General features: G+C 39.9%; 1 protein-coding gene and 1 long non-coding RNA gene across 4 annotated transcripts in view; one reads left to right on the top strand and one right to left on the bottom strand.

Moving 5' to 3' along the window:
* NTRK2 (neurotrophic receptor tyrosine kinase 2) overlaps positions 1-3,335 on the bottom strand; it is a 1,124,811-nt gene extending 1,121,476 nt beyond the window's left edge. For both annotated transcript variants that reach the window (XM_044060895.1, XM_044060896.1), the window contains exons 1-3: positions 3,040-3,335; positions 322-396; positions 133-204 (exon numbers count right to left, since the gene is read on the bottom strand). In XM_044060895.1, coding sequence (XP_043916830.1) covers positions 133-204; positions 322-396; positions 3,040-3,248 — 356 coding nt within the window. In that variant the 5' untranslated portion in view covers positions 3,249-3,335. The remainder of the gene's footprint in view (positions 1-132; positions 205-321; positions 397-3,039) is intronic.
* A 192-nt stretch (positions 3,336-3,527) lies between these two features.
* The window catches only part of LOC122793131, a 238,860-nt gene continuing 222,981 nt past the window's right edge, over positions 3,528-19,406 (top strand). For both annotated transcript variants that reach the window (XR_006363449.1, XR_006363448.1), the window contains exon 1: positions 3,528-3,609. This is a non-coding gene — a long non-coding RNA (uncharacterized LOC122793131). The remainder of the gene's footprint in view (positions 3,610-19,406) is intronic.

The raw sequence follows: 19,406 nt of genomic DNA, 5'->3' as shown, positions 1-19,406 counted from the left end.
CCCTATAAGCTATCAGAATTCTTTAAACCTTTGCTTACACCACCTACGAGTACTAGACGTTACAAACTACTTTGCAGAGTTGTAACTTTTGGCATGCTGCATATGACATGATAAGCATACAGAGGCACTTACATGTAATGGAGGTGTAGATTGTTTCGAAATGCTTCCCGTGAAACAAACTTGAGGCCAGAATCGATGACAGTCCTATAAAATTAGTAAACACCCTTTATCAACAACAAAACATTACATCGATTCTAAAAGCACAGCACATTACAAATGCATTTGTGATGCTTTTCTCTTAGCTATGTAAGCGCTACTTACAGGTTTACCAGTCCACCGTACTGAAGAACTTCACTGCCATTGATGCTTTCTAAATTGCGTTGATTTGATATGTAACTATAAAAAGAACGAATTCGAGAATTAATCACTGTATTGGCCTTCAGTCTATACGGTATAATTATTTAATACTTTAGCAAAATATGACATAAAGTGCAAGACGCCCCCTCCTTATGTTATAGTGGTACAGAGAGCAGTATTTAAGAATTTGAACATGTTTGTGTTTTACACAGCAAGTGCTCCATTCCCTTCAACAAGAAATACATCCTACCCTGTTCCAGCAGCATTCCTATGAAATATGTAAAAGAATGCAGCACAATAAACCAGCGAAACTCTTAGGAATACGCGTGTATATCTATGATCTACACATTGTAATTTAATGACTCTTGCTCTACTTTTGATTTCCAGTGGAAATATGCCTTAAATCCGCTATCAAGTATAAATGATCCAGTTTCTTATATAATGTCATCCAACAAGAGGAGGTAAACAGATGCTACAGAATAACACACAGTTTACCAGCAGTAATACAAGATGTCTAATGCATGTATGTAGATACAGTTTTCTCATATATTTTTGTACATTGTTGAGTGGTTTCACGAAGCCAGCATAATGCATATGCGGCTTTTTAAACACACACAGTTACTGTGCTTCCATGGAATATCCCCCATATAATACTTCTTTGATTTATATTACTCTGAATCTGTGGTGAATACTATCGTAACATGTTTTCATTTTAAAAAATAGGTACTCAGCAAAGGGTATTATTATACTGTGCTCTATAGTAAAGGGCCTTGCCATACTTCTGGAATGGAAGATTTCACAATTATTTTAGTAGCACTATTTACGAGATGCATATCTTAAACTGAGCGAAGTATGGGTATACAGGCAAATCTTGGTACACAGTGGACTATTTGTTTCCTACTAACACATTTGCCCAAAAAGTTGAACTCAGAACGTATCATTCCAATCATCTGCTTTCTCTATCATTCTCTCTCTCTGTATGTATGTAGAGATAAACACACACACACATAAACACAAACAGACACACACGGACACACACACTATTAAACAATTACGGAATGCTCAAAGAAATACACTTAAGGCCCATCTTAGACCTAGTAGCAACTATAGCATCATTGCAGCCTTAAGCACAAAAGTGGTTAATTTTTGGAGGTTTGGCAAATGCGGTAGGAGAAGAAGTCAAGAGACTGGACTATTTATAATTAATGCAAGAGTTTTGTTATATAATAATATATCTTGAAAGTATCGTATTTTACGAATGTGTTGTTTTGCAAGTTCAGATAAACGGCACGTTAACCTATTGGCTTTCTTGCATCATGCAGCAGCAAGTAAGATGGCACATGCCAATTGTTAATCTGTACCAAGGAACAAGAAATGTGGTTAGATCTTCAGAAAAAAATCGTTATTATGCAAAACATTTGGCACTTCTTTGTTAGATCTTGTCATTTCTAGAGTATCATCTGTTCTACAACCTTTACCCATATATATCTCCCTACATTTAGGAATTAAGTTGGATGCAAGTTTATGCAGTGGCCTCACGTTACATCCGTGTCACTACACCAAAAATTAAGCAGATACATATTTAAAATTTAGTGGACTGACAGTCCCACATAAATAGTTTCCATTCTGGTTTGTGTAGACCAGAACTTGCAACTCAATTTTGCATTCTTGTGCACTTATATGTACCCTGGTCTCAGCAAACCAAGCTGAAGAAACTAAGTAAATCAGGGAGCAACTGCTGGGGAAGAACACCACCTACGTCTTCATCTTATCCCCAATCAAGCAGCATCATTACCTCATCCTCAGCCAAGTAGCATCCTTTGTAATATACATACATATATATTGCAAGTAAGTTAAGTTAGGTACAACAGCACCCATCTCAGAGGCTACTGCAGAGAGAAGCAAGCAGCCCAGACAAGTCACATGTAGTATTGATTGAAGGAGCTGTCCAGCCGTGCAGCTCGCCCAGAAGCTTCACAGAAGCGTCTCTTAATCAGATGGTACTCGTTACCTCGTTACAACCAAAGGACTGTTTTTGTAAAGGTTTTTTGGGGGGGACGTGAAGGTGTCCTGTACCTATTCACCCCCCATTTGTAAAAATACTCCTGACTGCAGGAACGCAGTGCATATTTTTCAGAAAAAAGCGTGCACAAAACCCCAGCACTTACTTATCCATCTCCATGGTGCTCTCTTCGTCACGCTTAGGCAAACTGAATTTGTATGCATTGGCAGAAATTTTCGATGAAGCAGGTCAAATTAACGTTGCAGTAAGTGAGCGTTTGCAAACAAGAATATATTCTGAAAGTGGGTAATTTAAGAATTTCTAAATGCAATCATTTCAAATGTTCAGTCGATGTTAGGAAGTACAGTCTGTGTGCGTGTGTGACAGACAGATACACCGATGGTTTCCATCCGTGCATTGCTGAAGCTTATTTTTGACACACAACACTGATTTAGATGAAAGTAATATTTGTGTTTATTGACTACTGACAGCCACATAGTACATGCTCCATTTGAAGTTTATTTATTTATATTTTTATTTTCATTGCACAGAGCTAGGGATACTTTGCCCTCCACTGCTGCAATAGGATTTGTGGATCTCCTGCTTTCACGGTTTCTTAAATTCAGCACTTACGTATAAATCTACCGTAACTTATAAGTTCATATTATACATATACTTACATGTCGGTGATGTTTTTTGCGTCTGAAGCTGAGGCCAGACGTGGAAATGCCACAATACCTGGTTCTTGATTAGTGCACGAAATCCTGGTTGAGCTACATTTGCAGGAGGTTGGGCATGCAGATATGACCCTCCAGAATCCAAAACAGAACCACCAAACAGCCAAAACCCATAACAGATGAGCCCATTGCCACCTCCCGCAACAGACCATGGTGGGTGGCCAAGATGCCAGGTACTTATCCTTATCAGTAAACAAATCCTTCCTTCAGGCGCAAACACCAGGGTACCATAATCCTTTTGGGGGCAGCAGAAGGAGACTATGCCCCAAGAGGGTCGCCCGGACCAACCAAGCCGTAATGCACTTATAATCGAAAACAAACAGTGACTGAGAAATGCAAGATATACGTTCCAGAATTGTAATGGTAATCGCAGGGTTCCTGTCCCCGTCGTTCTAATCCAAAGAAAACCAAACAGCAGCTAACGTGTTGAATGGTTAATAAATGGTCCACACCAAGCACTTGCGATTGCTGCTTCTTCACTTCTGAAATGCTGGAGGAAGAAAAAGAGAAAAGGTAAGACCTTTATAATCCAACGTATAACCTCACATGTGTACACAAAATCAACAGTACCAAACAGACAGACGGCTGCAGCGGAATCCCAATGTGATCATTTAATGCTTGTGAATCCAATGTTGCCCCAGGTAGTTCTTAATAGAAAGCACCAGCTCCGATCGACCCCCGCAGTAGCCGATTTCGTGTGTGTGCGTGTGTGTGTGCGTGTGTGTGTGTATGTGTGTGCGTGTGTGTGTGGTGAGGGGAGTTCAAAAAGAAGATGTGATCAAGTGATGCTGTTGGCAGTGTTAAGAACAAAATTATTGACTGCATAAGGGATTGTTCCAGTGTTCAGCTTCAGTAAGAACCGGAGATTCCACAGCACGGCTTCTGCGCTCCATGGCAACAGACAAAAACGAAATTTCTATATGTAGAGCAGATAAAAAATGGTACCCCCAAAAGACCATCTAGAAGAAATTATGGAAACAGATATCTGAAAGCCAGTACAAACTGTCCTTAGTCCTACCTTCACATCTGCTGTCAGAAGCAGTACTTTAACTCTTAGGTGGCCTCAGCTGTCCTTGTTTGCTGCAGCCTTTCTGTCTGCCTCTTCATCTGCTGTACTGGGACAACGTGCTGTATCTTGTTATTTTACACACATATACTCAGACCTGGGCACTCAGACATACTGCAGCCAGCAGTACTCACACCAAAGACATTCAGCGGCCAATTCCTTGGGCTGTGTGACGGTGACGTAGGTATGACGCAGAAGTGAAGCACAAAAACGAAAGGAGTAATTATAAAACCCAAGGCTTCAGTAAGGGTGGCTGATGAAATGCAGGGCTAAGGCTAGTGTGGGGCCATTGAGTGTCACGTCTGTCTGCTGTGCAGAACGTGTACGTGCAAGACTCACCTATTCGCTGTGATTTGTGTTAAGTGTTTCTTAATGCCAAGCATCATTTACACAACGAGTATAGCCTAAAAATAAACAGTAGCTTCCAATCTAGACAAACATGTAGTGTGTGTGTGTGTGTGTGTGGGGGGGGGGTGCACCGTGCATTCAGCATATTCATCACAGGTGTTTATGTGATGCCGACGTCTGCTACATAATTTCCATTTGTTAAGTTTGCACAAACATGTTTCCTGCCTCTACCGTTCTTGATATCATATGTGCAGCGCTAGCTACCCAGCAGTGTGACATTGGCTCTAGGTGGTGGTCACCGCTGATGTGACACCCGACTCCATATACAAAACGAAAAAAAGGGGGGGGGGATTCCGATCTGTATATGCCGAAGTAGAATTCGCAAGCTTGTTGTGTGGTTTGTAATATAAAGCAGTCCGAGTGAGTGTGAAGAGAGGGACGATGGATCTTAGGACGTGATCTGAATGCCTTAAACGAAGTTTGCAGGCTTCATCCGCCCCCACCCCCCCTCCTTCGCACAGACATTATATGTATTAAGGGATGGCTTGGCTGGTGACAGAGCTATCATTATACTAATTCTATCACATCTAATCACATCACATTTTTACCTGGCATCCTGCATTAACGTATGACACGTATAATGATTCAGTAATTGCCTTGTGTGACTGAAACTGATCTTCATTGGAAACACACTAGACTCTACTGCCCTGGTTATCAGATGAGCACGGTGCATCCCTGCACTTGCTGGTAGTGACAGTAAGCCAGTATCTATGGCTGCATCAAAGGCAAGTGGATACTAGTTTGCTTGGTGTCATTCTAAGTGAACACGTTTTGCTAGCTATGTTTTGTATTCACATCTGCTCATGAGGAAAGGCAGCCATTCCTGTAAATGCGCTTTCTGCTTCACTTATTGGTTTTGCGCGGATACTAAAGAACCTGCTTTTATCTGACGGGACACCCTAAAGGGCTGCTAGGTAATCTGAACACCCTACCACAATGCAATAATGCCTGATGCTGTGGTTTAGCCGGCTGTGTCTCTGGAATTTATCTGCAGTGATTTAGCTGCTGGATGCATTACGCCTCTCATTGTTTGTGCAGTGGAGGGAGCTTTAGCGACCCTGCGCGGTGTGCTAAACGATCTGCAGGATGAGTTGTGCAAGTTACGGTAACTTCGCAGCTGCCCGAATCCAGCCCCGATACCTGTTCTCAGTAACTCCGCTCCATCACCTTAAGAAGCGGAGAGGGTCACTGTAGAAGTGCAGATGGTCTGCAACCTGCTGTGGTGCCAGCAGTGCTTAAAAGTTTATATATACCAACAGCAAAACAGCAAGGCGTTGAGACCCATCCTTCAGACGCTATGGCGCGTTGTGATACGTTTATAACAAATGCTCAAGCGTGGTACTTTTGTCTGATCCCAAACTTACATATGAATGACTACTTTGATTTTTAAACTCACAAATTCACGCATACCTTACAATCCCCCCCGACCCCCACGCACATTTGCTGGCAATTTATTTCATATTTAGGAGGAACACAACTACCTTTGTGTTGCTAGTGCCAGTTTGTACACCAGGTTATCAGCAAATTATGTTAGCCCCGTAGGCATTCTGAACACTAGACCTGTTTCAATTAATTTCTTAGCCTAATCACCTAATCATTTTACTGTGTTGGCATTAATACAGATGTGTGCATTTTTTAAATAGCTGGTACATTAGTGTCTAAATAAAATCAAGTTTTTGGTTGTCCTCCATTGGCTTGCCAGATATTTTTTATTTATTCTTTGCTGACTAGGTTGGTCCCACTAGTCTAGTAGCCTCTTTTTTAGGGGAGACCCTAGGTAGGATTTATACTACTAGGGGAACTTTGGCCAGGGCATTGTGGAGCTTCTCCTACTCTTTTTGATAGGTGCTATGGGATCTTTTATATCCACCTGAGTTACCACCAACTCAAGTAGATTGGGCCTTGGTTTAAAGTTTCATCTGAAGGACAACACAATCAGGAGTGCAGCACCCCCTTATGCTGAACTGCAGTATCAACAATCAAGTTACTTAGTGTGGGAATCTACAACCTTCTGCCCAAAGACAAGTGTGCTACCTGTTGTGCCACTGACATTGCATAAACAAAGAAATCAAAATAGGGGAAGTTACCTCTGCAAACTGAGAACAACCACCAGTGAAGTCTCCAGGGTTTCTGTGCTGTGACCTCTTCCATTTGGCATCTACTTCTCTGAAGTAAAAGTCAGTACCAAAGTGATTTGGCTGACTAAGTAGTTAGATGACTGCAAACTCAGAGTAATCAATAAATCCCTAAATGACATAGCCATCCTGCAGGAAGGTTTGTCCTAAGTAAGTAAATAAATAAATAAAGAAATACATATCTAGTTCCAAAATCATGGACTGAATCTAAATGCCAAAAATGCATTACTGTATCCCTTGGGAAGTCATCTACCCCAGGGAACCACCACATTGACAATATTCCCCTGATGTGACCCAATTGTTTGGGATTTGGAAACTTATATGGATGGTGATCTGACTTTCAACCAACATGTCCATTGTCATAAAAAAGTCCTATATTGTAAAGCTTATAAACAAAGAGATTGTGTCTAGATCTACATATGTCATTGTCCCCTTTATTTACCCCTTATTAGGCCAGCCTTTGAATATAATACCCCCTGTGACATGTATCTGTCCAGACCCATGCAGCAACTGGAATGTCTACAGATATACTTTACTAAAAGGATACAGGGCCTAAAGAATAGGTCCTACATGAAATGACTCAAAGCCCTGTCAGTATACTCAGTATCCTACACACTGCTAAGAGGTGGCTTGTGACTGGCATATGAGGCATCCTCTGACCCATTACTGATGCAATTACTGCACATCAAGTCAAATGTCATCAGAAATACTTGTTAATGGGAGCAAAACCTCTTCTGCAGCATCAATAGAACAGTTTGGAGGAACAGGTATATCTTGTAGAGGATGCTGTTGTTCCGGAACACACTTCCCATCCACATAAAACAAAATTCATCCCTATCCATATTCAAGCATACCTTGGATCTATGGACAGGAAACACAACATTTATCCAGGACTGTCTCTTGTTCTACTAGTGGACAGAGGCATCTCCTAAATGTTTTATCCATTGCATAGGTCTCCTCCAGTTATCTATGATATGATCCCAGTTATTCTCACTAGGGGTAATATACAATTATTGACTATGGGATGGGTAAGGCCAATCAAACATCAAACAGGATAGGTTAATACAAACATTAAAAGAGAAATTGGCTAGGTTTAAAATGACTAATAAGGTCAGCTAACCTAGTACTTACTTATGAACTTATGAACCTATAATGGAAAGAAGCCCTGTACCAGATAATCAGCATTGCCTCTGGCCCACCTTTAATGATTCTACAACTCTTGATGAATAGATTACGATCAAAACTGAAATTAGGACTGTTAACCCTCCTACTTTCAAGTTTTGTCCTTCATTGATTAATAATATGTTTTTAAATAAATATATGTCATCAGCTATTTTTTCCTCTTCTGAAATATATCATAGTCAAATTTGACATGTTAACTGTCTCATTAAGTTGTGTTGACCATTTCTCCCATGCTAATAAGCAGTCTTGCTTAAATAGTAACTCATATTGCTTAATAGATTGGTAAGTAACTCTCTGATCACACATGTGTGGTGAGTACTGGTGATACATTCTCATCTTATACATCTGTCAGTAATAGAATACCTCAGGGATATGTGCTGGGTCCCCTTCTCTTTATAGGTTCATAGGTAGGTACTAGCCTATCTGCCCAAAGGCATTTATAAGCCTAGCAGGAATGTGTTGGCTTTCGCCATCCCTTTAGATTAGTTCCCTGTGCTTCTGTCCAGAAGAGCCACTGAAGTGATCCCTAGGGTAAACTTCCTGTTTCCCATCCCCTCATCAAGGTTTCTCTTGAAGAGTGTTAGTGAGGAGCTCTGCCTAATGTAGATTGAAATCTTGTTCCAGAGCATGGGAAGTCTCTGGGACAGGAATCTATCCCTCCAGCAGATCCTATTTATTGATGTGGTGAGGTTTAGATCCCTAGAGCATGTGGCTCGAGGGGATATTGTTTTCTTTAGGTGGAGCATGTCCATCAATTCTGGGTTGGACATGGCCTTGTATGTCAGGCAGAGATCACCTCTGTGTAGGCAGTATGCAACCGAGTACAGCTGTAATTTCTTCAGTTGAGCTGCATAGGGCATCTGTTTGAGGCCAGTGATCCTCTTGGTGAGGTACTTCTGAGGTCTTTCCAGGTGTTGCAGGTGTCTTGTAAGGTACATCCCAAATGGGGCGTTGTACTCTATTATGGGTCTAATGAGTGATGAGTAGAGGGGCACAATGACCTCTTTTGATCTGGATGCAAACCCTTTTGTGCTTAGGTGGGCCACATAGAAGGATTTTCTAACCACTTTGGCAATGTGATTATCAAAGGAGAGATTACTATCTACTTGGGTCCCCGGATCCCTTATTTCATCTTTAGTATCTACTTCTCTGATATGATGGCAGATTTCCAAGGTTTGTGGTTGACCAAGTTTTTGGTTGACTGTACAGGTGCTAACATGCCCCAAGAAGTGCTAGACAGACTCAGCCCCTAGTGCTCTGACCATGGTCAAAGACCTAATGCAGAACATGTATTGTACTCTTGTAAAGGGAACCTTGCTTAAGGTTCATATAGTCAGTAGAAATGTAGGCACTTTCATCAACAAAGAACTGCCAATTGCTCTAATAAGAAGTATTTTTATTGTTCAATTGATTATAAAACTATGTCCTTATGATCCTATGAGGTCATGGTCCCTATATATTACTCTCTTGTTAGGTCAACCATTAAATGTAATGTTTCAGTTGCTATGTAGGATGTCAAATAAATATCTCAGGTTAAAAAGTGTCAGTCTTTCCTAGTCAGGAGACTCAAAGGGGTATGTGTACAGAGTGAAACGTCTTCACTCTTTCACTTTTTATCTATCTCGCACCAATTCAGAAGTGTAGATCTCTGTCTAGTCTTTCAGGCTATGAATGATCTTGTTTTACTAGATCTCCTCCACCTCAATAATGCTGGTTATGTTAGGAACACTCACTAGAAAACTGTCATTTTCCACTGTAACATAAATAGGACTTCTTGCAAAGACAGGTTTATTTTCCAAAGAATTTCCTACCTGTAGAACAAATTTAACATACAAGTTAAATGGTGTACTGTTACCCTGTTTCAGGTTAAGTCTTGGTAACTGTGTGGGTATGCATAAATTGATCAGAGGGGTTAGTAATATGGACCCTATCAAGAAGGGAGGTGAACCTAAGACAATATTCCCAAGGGTGCATGGCAAAACTACATGTGCGTCATACCTATCAACTGCTGATTTTGGCCTACAGATTTAGTTTTGCTCCTCCAAGCCTTACCGATGATGTCCTTACTTTCACTGCTGCAGCATTCTTAACAGATGGGATTCCGTCCCATGGAAGTCTGACATCCAGATAGTCTACCAAAGCCTACTGTTACTTTAATGTATGCCGAATGTCACCCAAATGATCCTTGTGTAGCATAGGGCATAAAGTTAACATTCAGACATACCATCTGCAGAACATCTTCGCCACCAGTATGAACATTTTTTTTACTGTTTGTCTGTTTGCCTATGTCTGGTTTTATATCTTGTTCAATTTGGCAGGCATTCATCCTGAAAACCCTTTGCAGTAGGCTTTCTTCCCTTTCCATGTATTTTGAGAACCAGCATATTAAGCTTTTTGCTGAAAATATAATAGAAGGAATCTCATGCCCCAAGGGTCAGCTGTTAGGGATGAAGAAGGTGAAACATGTACAACGAGAATCTTCTGCTGCCCAGCCTCTGCCTGATGTTTCTCCCGAGGTCATTATGAACCTGAAGGCTTGCCCAGCTGTATTTCGGATTTCTCTGTCGTGACTGGGTTGGAGGCTGGTGAGGATCTGGCTGGCTGCATGTCTGAAGAGGCTTTGCAGGTGTCCATTTCAGATGTTTAGGGGGAAATCACAGTACATTTTTTTCTGAGGGGCCTAAGGGAGTTCCTTAGATTTTAATTGAGGAAGAAGTTCCTACTGTGGCTCTCGACTGCCATCCTGGGTCTAAGCCTTCTCAGTTTTATAGGGGGGGAGGGGGGGGCATTCCCTTAAAAATGAAACAAAAAACTAAACATGTTTCTTCTGCTCCTAGGGATCCACAAAGTGAGTGGTAGGCCTTTATTCACCGACTATTTACTGCTTTAATGTCATTAAAGCCTCCTTAGGGGATTTCAGTTCCTACTCCTCCATGGTCCTCTATTCCCCTCAAAAGACCTGGAGAACAGGATTTTTCTGAGGAAGTGTTGGATTCTGATAATGATTCCCTGACTTATTCTTCTCAAATTCTTCCCCTTTGGACTATGGGTCAGAGGAAGAGGAATATATTAGCACTGATGTTTCTTTTGAGGAAACTTCCTTTGGGGACACACACTCTCTAGGATGATGGCATTTTTAAAGAGGGGTTGTGCTCAGGTCTCTGATATCCATTAGAGGTACTATGAGTTGGTGCAATTGGAGTCTCCTAAACCTGCAGCTATTCCTGCTGTTTTGGCTGCTTTGCTGGATGACTTTTCCTATGCCTCTCATGCACCTGATTTGCTGTGCCCTGCTCCCAAGAAGCCTGATAGGTTTTATAGGGTGCCTGAGGATTGTTATTTTCTTGTATAAATGTTTTTTTGCTGACCCTTCTGTGGTGTCTGTAGCCCCTGATAAGCCTTCTCAGTTGCTTCCTTCACACAAGTTATTGCCTTCTGACAAGGATAGCTGAACTTCTGTACATCATGAACAGTGTTAGCTAGCAGAAAAATTCAAACTATCTGTAAAATTCACCAAAGTCTTTATTAAATAGAGTTAAGCGCTTTCATTCCTAATTTCAATGAAACTTCATCAGAACTAATTTCCACACATATGAAGCTCATTAAATATCAAAACAAAATTAGCATTGCTTTTAAGAAAATAGCCCTATTATTAGAAGACGTTATTTATTACAAGGGCAGATAATGAAAAATAATTATGATTACATGTGCAATGATAATCCTGTAATAGCTAGCATCTTTGGCATCTGTAAAATGTGCAAAAGTATTATTAATCCACAATTTAAACTTGTAGTGGATGCCAAGAGATCAAAACATTTTTCATTGCAAAGTTAGTGGATTATACCGTGAAAAATGGGTTAAACAAAATCCTCCACATTTGCAAATATTCCTGGGAGTTTTTAAATAAGTTAAATAGTATACAATTTTATCCCCAAAGAATCTTTGTGATGAGAGACATAAATAATTTATTTACAGTCATTCCCCATGATATCGGTTCAACATGGTTGGAGGAACAATTATTTAAGAGGGCAGATCTCCATGATGACCAGATAAATGCCATGGTGGTACTTATGGAAATAATATTGAAAAACAATTACAATTTTTTCAAAGGCCAAAACTTCAGGCAAACCTCAGTAGTGGTAATGGGGGCAGCCTGCGCCCCCACTTTTGTGAACTATGTGATGTTATATTGGGAGAGATAGTATATTTTTAACAGTGTATTCAAGGATTCCCGAGCCTTATACATCACATTCCTGGATGACATTTTTATTTGATGAATAGACACCCACACTAGGTTGGAAGAATTTCTCGTTTACATCAACAATTCAGATGCCATTTTAAAATGTCCACTTCCTTTAGTGGACATAAGATATCCTTTTTGGATATTGAGGTGAAGAAAGAAAAGAATAATATTAGATATTGTTCAACCATCTTTAGAAAGTCTGCTTTCTCCGATTCTTATTTACCTCGCACTAGCTGTCATCTTAGACACACACAAAAAAAAAACAGTTGTAAAAGGACAGTTAGTTAGTATGGTGAAATAATTGGAGGAATTTTGCAAAGAGTGTGATGTGGTTGTGAATATGTTTTCCAGAAGGGGTTATCCTGACAGTTTCTTGAGAAAGATAAAGAACCGGGTAATAATCAACATTGAGTGGGAATAACATAATAATGTAAAAAAACAAAACAAAAAAAACACCCTATGGAATGAATAGACTTATCACTGCTATATACACATCAGATAGTAGAGATATAGCCATGTGTATTAACAAGAATTGAAAGTTGTTTTCATCAGAACCTGAAAAGATAGGGAAATTAGGCATGCATCCTTTTATTGTTTACAGAACAGATAAGGCATTTAAAAAGTATCTCAAAAGTAATATGACTCCAACATCAGCCATTAATAGGGTAAAAGAGAAACAACTAAACGTGGAAGTTGTTTACAATGCCCTTATATTATAAAGGGTGACACCTTTTGCATTGGAAACACTGAGTATAAAATACAAGGACATTATTTATGTTGTACAAAACAAGTTTTACATGGCAAAATGTAAGCGCAGTCCAGCCTTTTATATAGGGAAAACCTCTAAGAGATTTAAAGACAGGATTTACGAACATTTAGCTAATATAAGAAATAAGAAGACTGTCAACTCACTGCATTGACACGTAGTTCATTACAATAGTCATGCCTTCTGTTTTTTTTTCATTATTGAGCAAGTGCAGAATGATATTTAGGGTAGGATAATTAAAGAATATTTAGATGTAGCTGAATTAAAATGGCATCTTAACTTAAATGCTATGTGTTCACCAGGATTAAATGAAGCATGTACTATAAACCCAGTTTTAAAATTGAAGTATTATAATGGTTTTTAATTGATAGCATGTTAAAAATGTTATTAGGATCTTAATGGTTGTTTAGCCACACAACTTTTAAATTTTGTATTTAATGAGCTTAATATGTGTGGAAATTAGTTCTGATGAAGTTCCACGGAAATTAGGAACGAAACTGGTTAACTCTATTTAATAAAGATTTTGTTGAATTTTTACTGCTGGTTTGAATCTGTCTGCTAGCTATCATCATTCATGATATGCAAGAGTTTGCTAGTATATTGGTTCTAAAGGATGGCAGAACCATGGAAAGGCTGGGTAAGAAGGTTTACAGTTCTGCTACCCTAGCTTTCAGGGCTATTAATTATCGGACCCATATTCCTAGGTATGTGTTGGCGCTTCTTTCTCAGGTCTGTCAGTTTCTTTCTGATTTTCCAGACTCTGAGGGTAAAACTTCTGCTCTATCCTTGCTAGGGACTTCCTCTCAAGTAGTTCATCATTCTATCAAACATAGTTATGATGCAGCGGATGCCTCTTCTAGGGCTGCTGTTTTTGGTAAAGTGATGAGGAGGTACTCTTGGCTTAGGCTTCAACCCCTACCTGATGATATAGGCTAAGTTGATGGATGCTCCTCTGGGTTTTAAACTTTTGTTTGGGGGAGCTGCTGCTGGTTTGTTTAAGTCCATTCAGGATAAGAGTAAGGCCTTATGGAAGCTTAAACATGTTTGTTCTTCCTATGCCTAAATTTCACTGAAACAACCCCACTAAGCCAGTTTGTTCGTAGACAATCTCGTCCTTTGACCAAAGATAAAAAGAGTGGCAAATGGGCTCCTCCTGCTAAGGCTACTCAGTTTTCAAGGACTCTGAAGCCTTCTTTTCCAGACAAACCAGGTGTTGTATGACTATCCGTCCCTTCCCAGCCACATTCCTCTTTCTCTTCACATTCCTCTTTCTCTTCCTATTTGGCTTCAGATCACTCAGGATTCTTGGGTTCTGTCTATCATTTGCCAGAGGTACTTCATTGTGTGGAAATTCCATCCTTTTATGGACACTCATCACCCTCCTCAGGAACAACTTCCCTTTTCCCAGAGGTTCTTCAAGATCTCTTGACTCATGGTACTATTCAAGAGGTGCCTTTGTCCACAGGGGAAAGGGTTCTACTCCTGACTGTTTCTAGTGCCCAGAAAAGAGGGCACTTGGAGACCTATTCTAGACCTCTCTCATTTAAATACTTTTATGAAGGTGCCTTCCTTTTAGATGTTGTCCCTTCAGGCTCTGGTTCCTCTCATGCTCCCTGAGGCCTTTATGGTGTCTCTGGATTTAATTTCTAGGATGCTTTTCTCCTTATTCAGTTCTATACTCTTTTCAGGAAGTTTTTGCATTTCTCTCTTGCTTCCTGGCATTTTCAGTTCTTTGCTTTGCCCTTTGGCCTTTCTATTGCCCAAAGGGTTTTCACAAAATGCCTTGCTCCTGTGATTACTTTTTGCAGGCTTCAAGGGATACACATATTTCCTTACTTAGATGAGCTGCTGATTCAGGCGTTCTCTTTAGAGATCCTTTTACAAAGTCTTCATTTTGCCATTTCCCTTCTTCGGAGCCTGGGGTTCCCAATACATTTCAAAAAGTATTCTCTGACTCTTTCTCAGGATCATATTTTTCTTGGTTGCAGGATTCAGATGGTGCCAATGCTTGCATCACTGTCCCCACCAAAGGCCTTAACTCTCATTTCTTTCTTTCAAATCCATCCTTCTTCCTTTGGCTTCCATTTCTGCCAGGGAGTTTCTGAGAGTTCTGGGTTTCATGGCATCCACCATTCCGATGCTCTCTCTGGGCAAACTTCATATGAGAAAGTTTCATTAGTTAAGTCAGTATGACTTCAACATGCACATCCTATAGACTTTGTAGTTCCTCTTCTTCCTTGTCTCAGACAGGAACTTCACTGGTGGATTCAGCAGTTGTCTCTGAATCCAGGGATCTCTTTTCACCCCCCCTTCTCTCTCAGGAATTGCACACAGATACCTCAGACATGAGATGGGGGCAACATATGGCTCCCTAACGGTACAAGGAGTGTAGTCACTTCATCAGCAGAGAGACCACATCAATATTAGAGAGGAGAGTGCTTTTGCTGGTTCTTAAGGCCTTTCATCCTCTTTTCTCTCCAGGCCCTCTCAAGGTATTTACAGACAATACCACAGTGATGTGATATATCAACAAACAGGGAGGAATGGGATCTTATCTTCTTTGCCAGTTGGCACTTCTGTTATGGGATCTTGCTGTCAAGTATCAAGTGACTCTTCAATCTGTTTATATTTCTTCCAGTTTAAATGTTGTGGCAGACACTCTGAGCAAGTCCTTAACTCAGTCCCATGAATGGATGCTTCATGATGTGTTTCTCAACATTATCTACTAGTGGAGTACTCCTCAAGAGGATCTTTTTGCCTCCCCTCTGAACACACACATTCCTCTGTTTTGTACCAGAGTCCTAGGTCCTCTGGTGTAGGAGGTGAACACCCTCTCATTTTCTTGGAAGGGGATGGTTCTTTATGCATTCCCTCCCCTTCGTTTTATTCTGAAACCTCTGTTCAATATTCAACAGGATTCTCCCAAAATTTTGTTGGTGACTTCCTTTTGGCTGTGACAGCACTGATTCCATCTACTTCTGCATCTAGCCAGGGGCAGTCATCACAAGTTACATGAAAGGGTGGATCTACTCAAACTAGGCAAGGGATCTCTCATCCATCCCCACCTGTCCATACTTCAACTGACACTGTGAGCGATAGGATTCTGATTCCTCATGGACACCTTTTTTTCTGATGTTGTGCTACTAGTCCTGCAGGAGGCCAGGAAACCTACTACTAGGAAATTCTACTTGTCCAAATGGAAGAGATTTTCTATTTGGTATCTCTCTCATGACCTGGACCCACTTACTGTGGATGTTCCTTTGGTTCTCTTTATTTGTGTAAGTTGCTCAGTGCTGGTTTGGCCTATTCTTCTGTTAAGGCCCACTTATCAGCTATCACTGCTTGTCTGCCTTCTTCTCCTCCATTAGCCTCTAGAGTTTAGGTTAAACAATTTCTGAAAGGCGTCCTTAATATTACCCCTTCCAGGAAGCCTGTTCCTCCTCCTCTCTGGGATCTTAATTTTGTTTTGGAGAAGTTGACTCAGGCTTCTTTTGATCCTGCTGCTTCAGCTTTCTTGTAACATTGTTCTTGGAAGACTGTTGCCTTGTTAGCTCTTACTTCTGCCAGACTGGTGTCTGAGTTGCAAGCCCTTATGGCTTGTCCTCCTTTTTTGATCGTTCATGAGGACAGGGTGTCCTTGTGCAGTAATCCTACTTTTATGCCTAAGGTGGTTAATGAGCTATCTCTTAATCAGTCTGTTAATATGCATACTTTTTTCCCCTTTCCGCAATCTGACAGTGAGAGGGTACTGCATACATTGGATGTGCATAGGCAACTCAGGGTTTATTTGGATAAGACTAAGGCTATTAGAAAATCTGACCAGTTGTTTATTTCTTTTCATCCTAGATTTGTGAGACTAGCTGTATCCAAGCAAACTATTTCTTCTTGGATTTCTAAGGCTATTTCCTTTTATTACACTTTTAATGGCAAGAACCTTCCTTCTTTAGTTAAGGCTCATTCTACTAGAAATGTGGCTTCTTCTGGTACTTTTTTTCAAGGGCTCACATACTAATTCTGTTCTTGAAGTAGCTACCTGGACTTCTGTGCATACCTTTACCAAGTACTATAAGTTGGATGGTATCTCTAGAGCTAGGGCTGGTTTTGCTAGAGATGTTCTTCATGGCTTTTTAGGGGGCTCTTCTGCACCTTCCTCCTCCTAAGTTTCCTCTTGAGCTTTGGCAGTCTCCCATCAGTTAAGAATAATGCAGCAATGAATATAAGGACATAGTACAGTTGTTAAAATTTTACCATAATGGTAGATGTCCTTGCCTTTAATGCCGCAGTATTTGCTCCCTCCCTACATCCCCAGGTCCTTTGTCTTCCTGGATGTAAACATTACCTCTTGGGTTCCTTGGACTGGTCTGACTGTGGTAGGCCTACACATCACCTTTATGCCCTACACTACGCAAAGAGTTTTAGAGTGACATTTGGTATACTTGTAAAGCAACAAGAGTCTTTAGTAGACTGGCCGGACATGGGACGTCCACGTCAGGGAATCCCATCTGTTAAGAATACTGCTGCAGTGAAGGCAAGGACATCTACTGTTATGGTATGATTTTACACAACTGTATTTCCTTATAAAATCAGACCTGCTTATGGTACATGCCTTATTAAGTAAATAAACTAATCTTATGCAAAGATTCCCAAACAATAGCTATATAGGGTCTAGTATCAAAATCAATTCTGTTGTGAGCAATAAGAAAGCACTCCTCCATCTGAGCCTCTGCTATGATTTTAAAGTGCAGTATTTTTGGTTTTAATGCTCAGAGTCTGAGAGCTATGGTATGCTTTTTCAACCCATCTGCCTAGTATTAACCTAAGAATACGTGAACCTATAAAGTGAACAGTAAACTAGTTATAAATGCATGCAGATGTGACAGTGCTGTGTTCAAACAAGGCAAGATACAGAGATAGCAAATGAAGCTGCACCTTGTTCTTTGTCATGAGCATAAAATGTTTAAGAACCTTAAATGATTAAACAGCTAACACCTATATGGGCAGAAAGTCAGATCACTTACCGTCTTTGCAACTTCTGAAAAATCAACTTAAAAAGCATAAGACAAACAAAAGTAAATATTTTATGAACAATCAAAGCTATCAAAACAGAGCAAATAGTATTGTTGTCAAGAATTAGTATTCTTTACAGAAATAATAGTCAGTGCATTCATAGTCTTTCCATAAATGCTATAATATATTTTAATGCACATAGACCCAAAATTATAATTTTTGCTAAAATTTTACAAATTGCCATATCAAAGAAATTATACAACCTAGACATATATTCTTGGAACTCATTTGCTAAGTAGGCATGAACTTTCACATGACAGCAAAAAATTCCTCACTGATTGCATGGTTATTGATATATTTACAGAAATATGAAAATGTATGCTTGCTTGTAAAGTGAGCAGTGTAAATGACATTGAATATCTCTCAATATGTGCAAATTGCTAATATCAATTATGGCTTTCCTCAGCAGCATCTAAGGTTTCACCTGATGCCAAGCAATAGTTTATAAGTCACTTGGCTTTTGAAGTATTAAATGCATAAGGACACATTGCTTACTTTCATAATTACTAACAAACAACTAGCAATATCTCTAGTATAGTGTGAGATAAGTGGACATTGACAATGAATTTTCCTGTATCCCATGGCATTTCATACCATACCATATCCCTTAATACCGTATAGGTCTCTCAGTTATGAAAATGTGAACATAAATATGTAAATATGAGTAATAAGTGGCAAACAGTGATTAATTTCTCCACTGTGGGACATCCTAAATTAACAGTGTTAGTGTCATTTTGCAAATTACTCCTTACCCTTTCTAATGTTGTATCATATTAGCTAATCACTTAGTCAAAAATAAAGCTAGACCCACAAAATGTCTGGCTACCATAAGGAGCTATGGGTGTGAACTGGAAGTACATAAAAAGGCACTACAAGTTTGATTGCGTTATTAAGTAGTACAGTCTTCAACTGAACATAAGTAACAGCTGACACAGTGTGAGTATTTCAGAAGCTGGGCATGCATTGATGTTCTGCAGAGATAGCAATGATGTGGAAGGGCACAGGACCAGTTTGAATTGGAAGCTAATTACATATATTTCACAGTGGAGTGTTTGCTCTTAAAATGTGTATTTGGTTTGATACTTCCCCGCCCCATGCTAGAAAAAAAACATTGCATAAACTTAACTTTTAGTATAGGAAAATAACTGCTTGAACAGCATATATTTTAAAACATTATACATTTTATTGTACAGTGCTATCAGACAATAAGGCATTTTCCATTTCAAGTGTTCACTGTCATTTTCTAAGAAAGAAAGTTTGGTTAGACCACTTGGCCTTTGGTAAAACCTGAGGGCATTCTTGATCTTTCCAGGTAAATGTTTCATCACTATCCTACATAGTCTTTAAATAAGGAGTGGTTCACCTTTCACTTGTAGGACATCTAGATGGGCTAGTTACAGGGGCATTTGGAAAAGCCTGAATATGTCTGTCTTCTGGCACAAC

The sequence above is a fragment of the Protopterus annectens genome, chromosome 2.part0 (assembly GCF_019279795.1).
Source record: "Protopterus annectens isolate FY-2018-M chromosome 2.part0, PAN1.0, whole genome shotgun sequence".
Lineage (NCBI taxonomy): Eukaryota > Metazoa > Chordata > Ceratodontiformes > Protopteridae > Protopterus > Protopterus annectens.
This window is presented reverse-complemented; position numbering and strand designations above follow the sequence as displayed.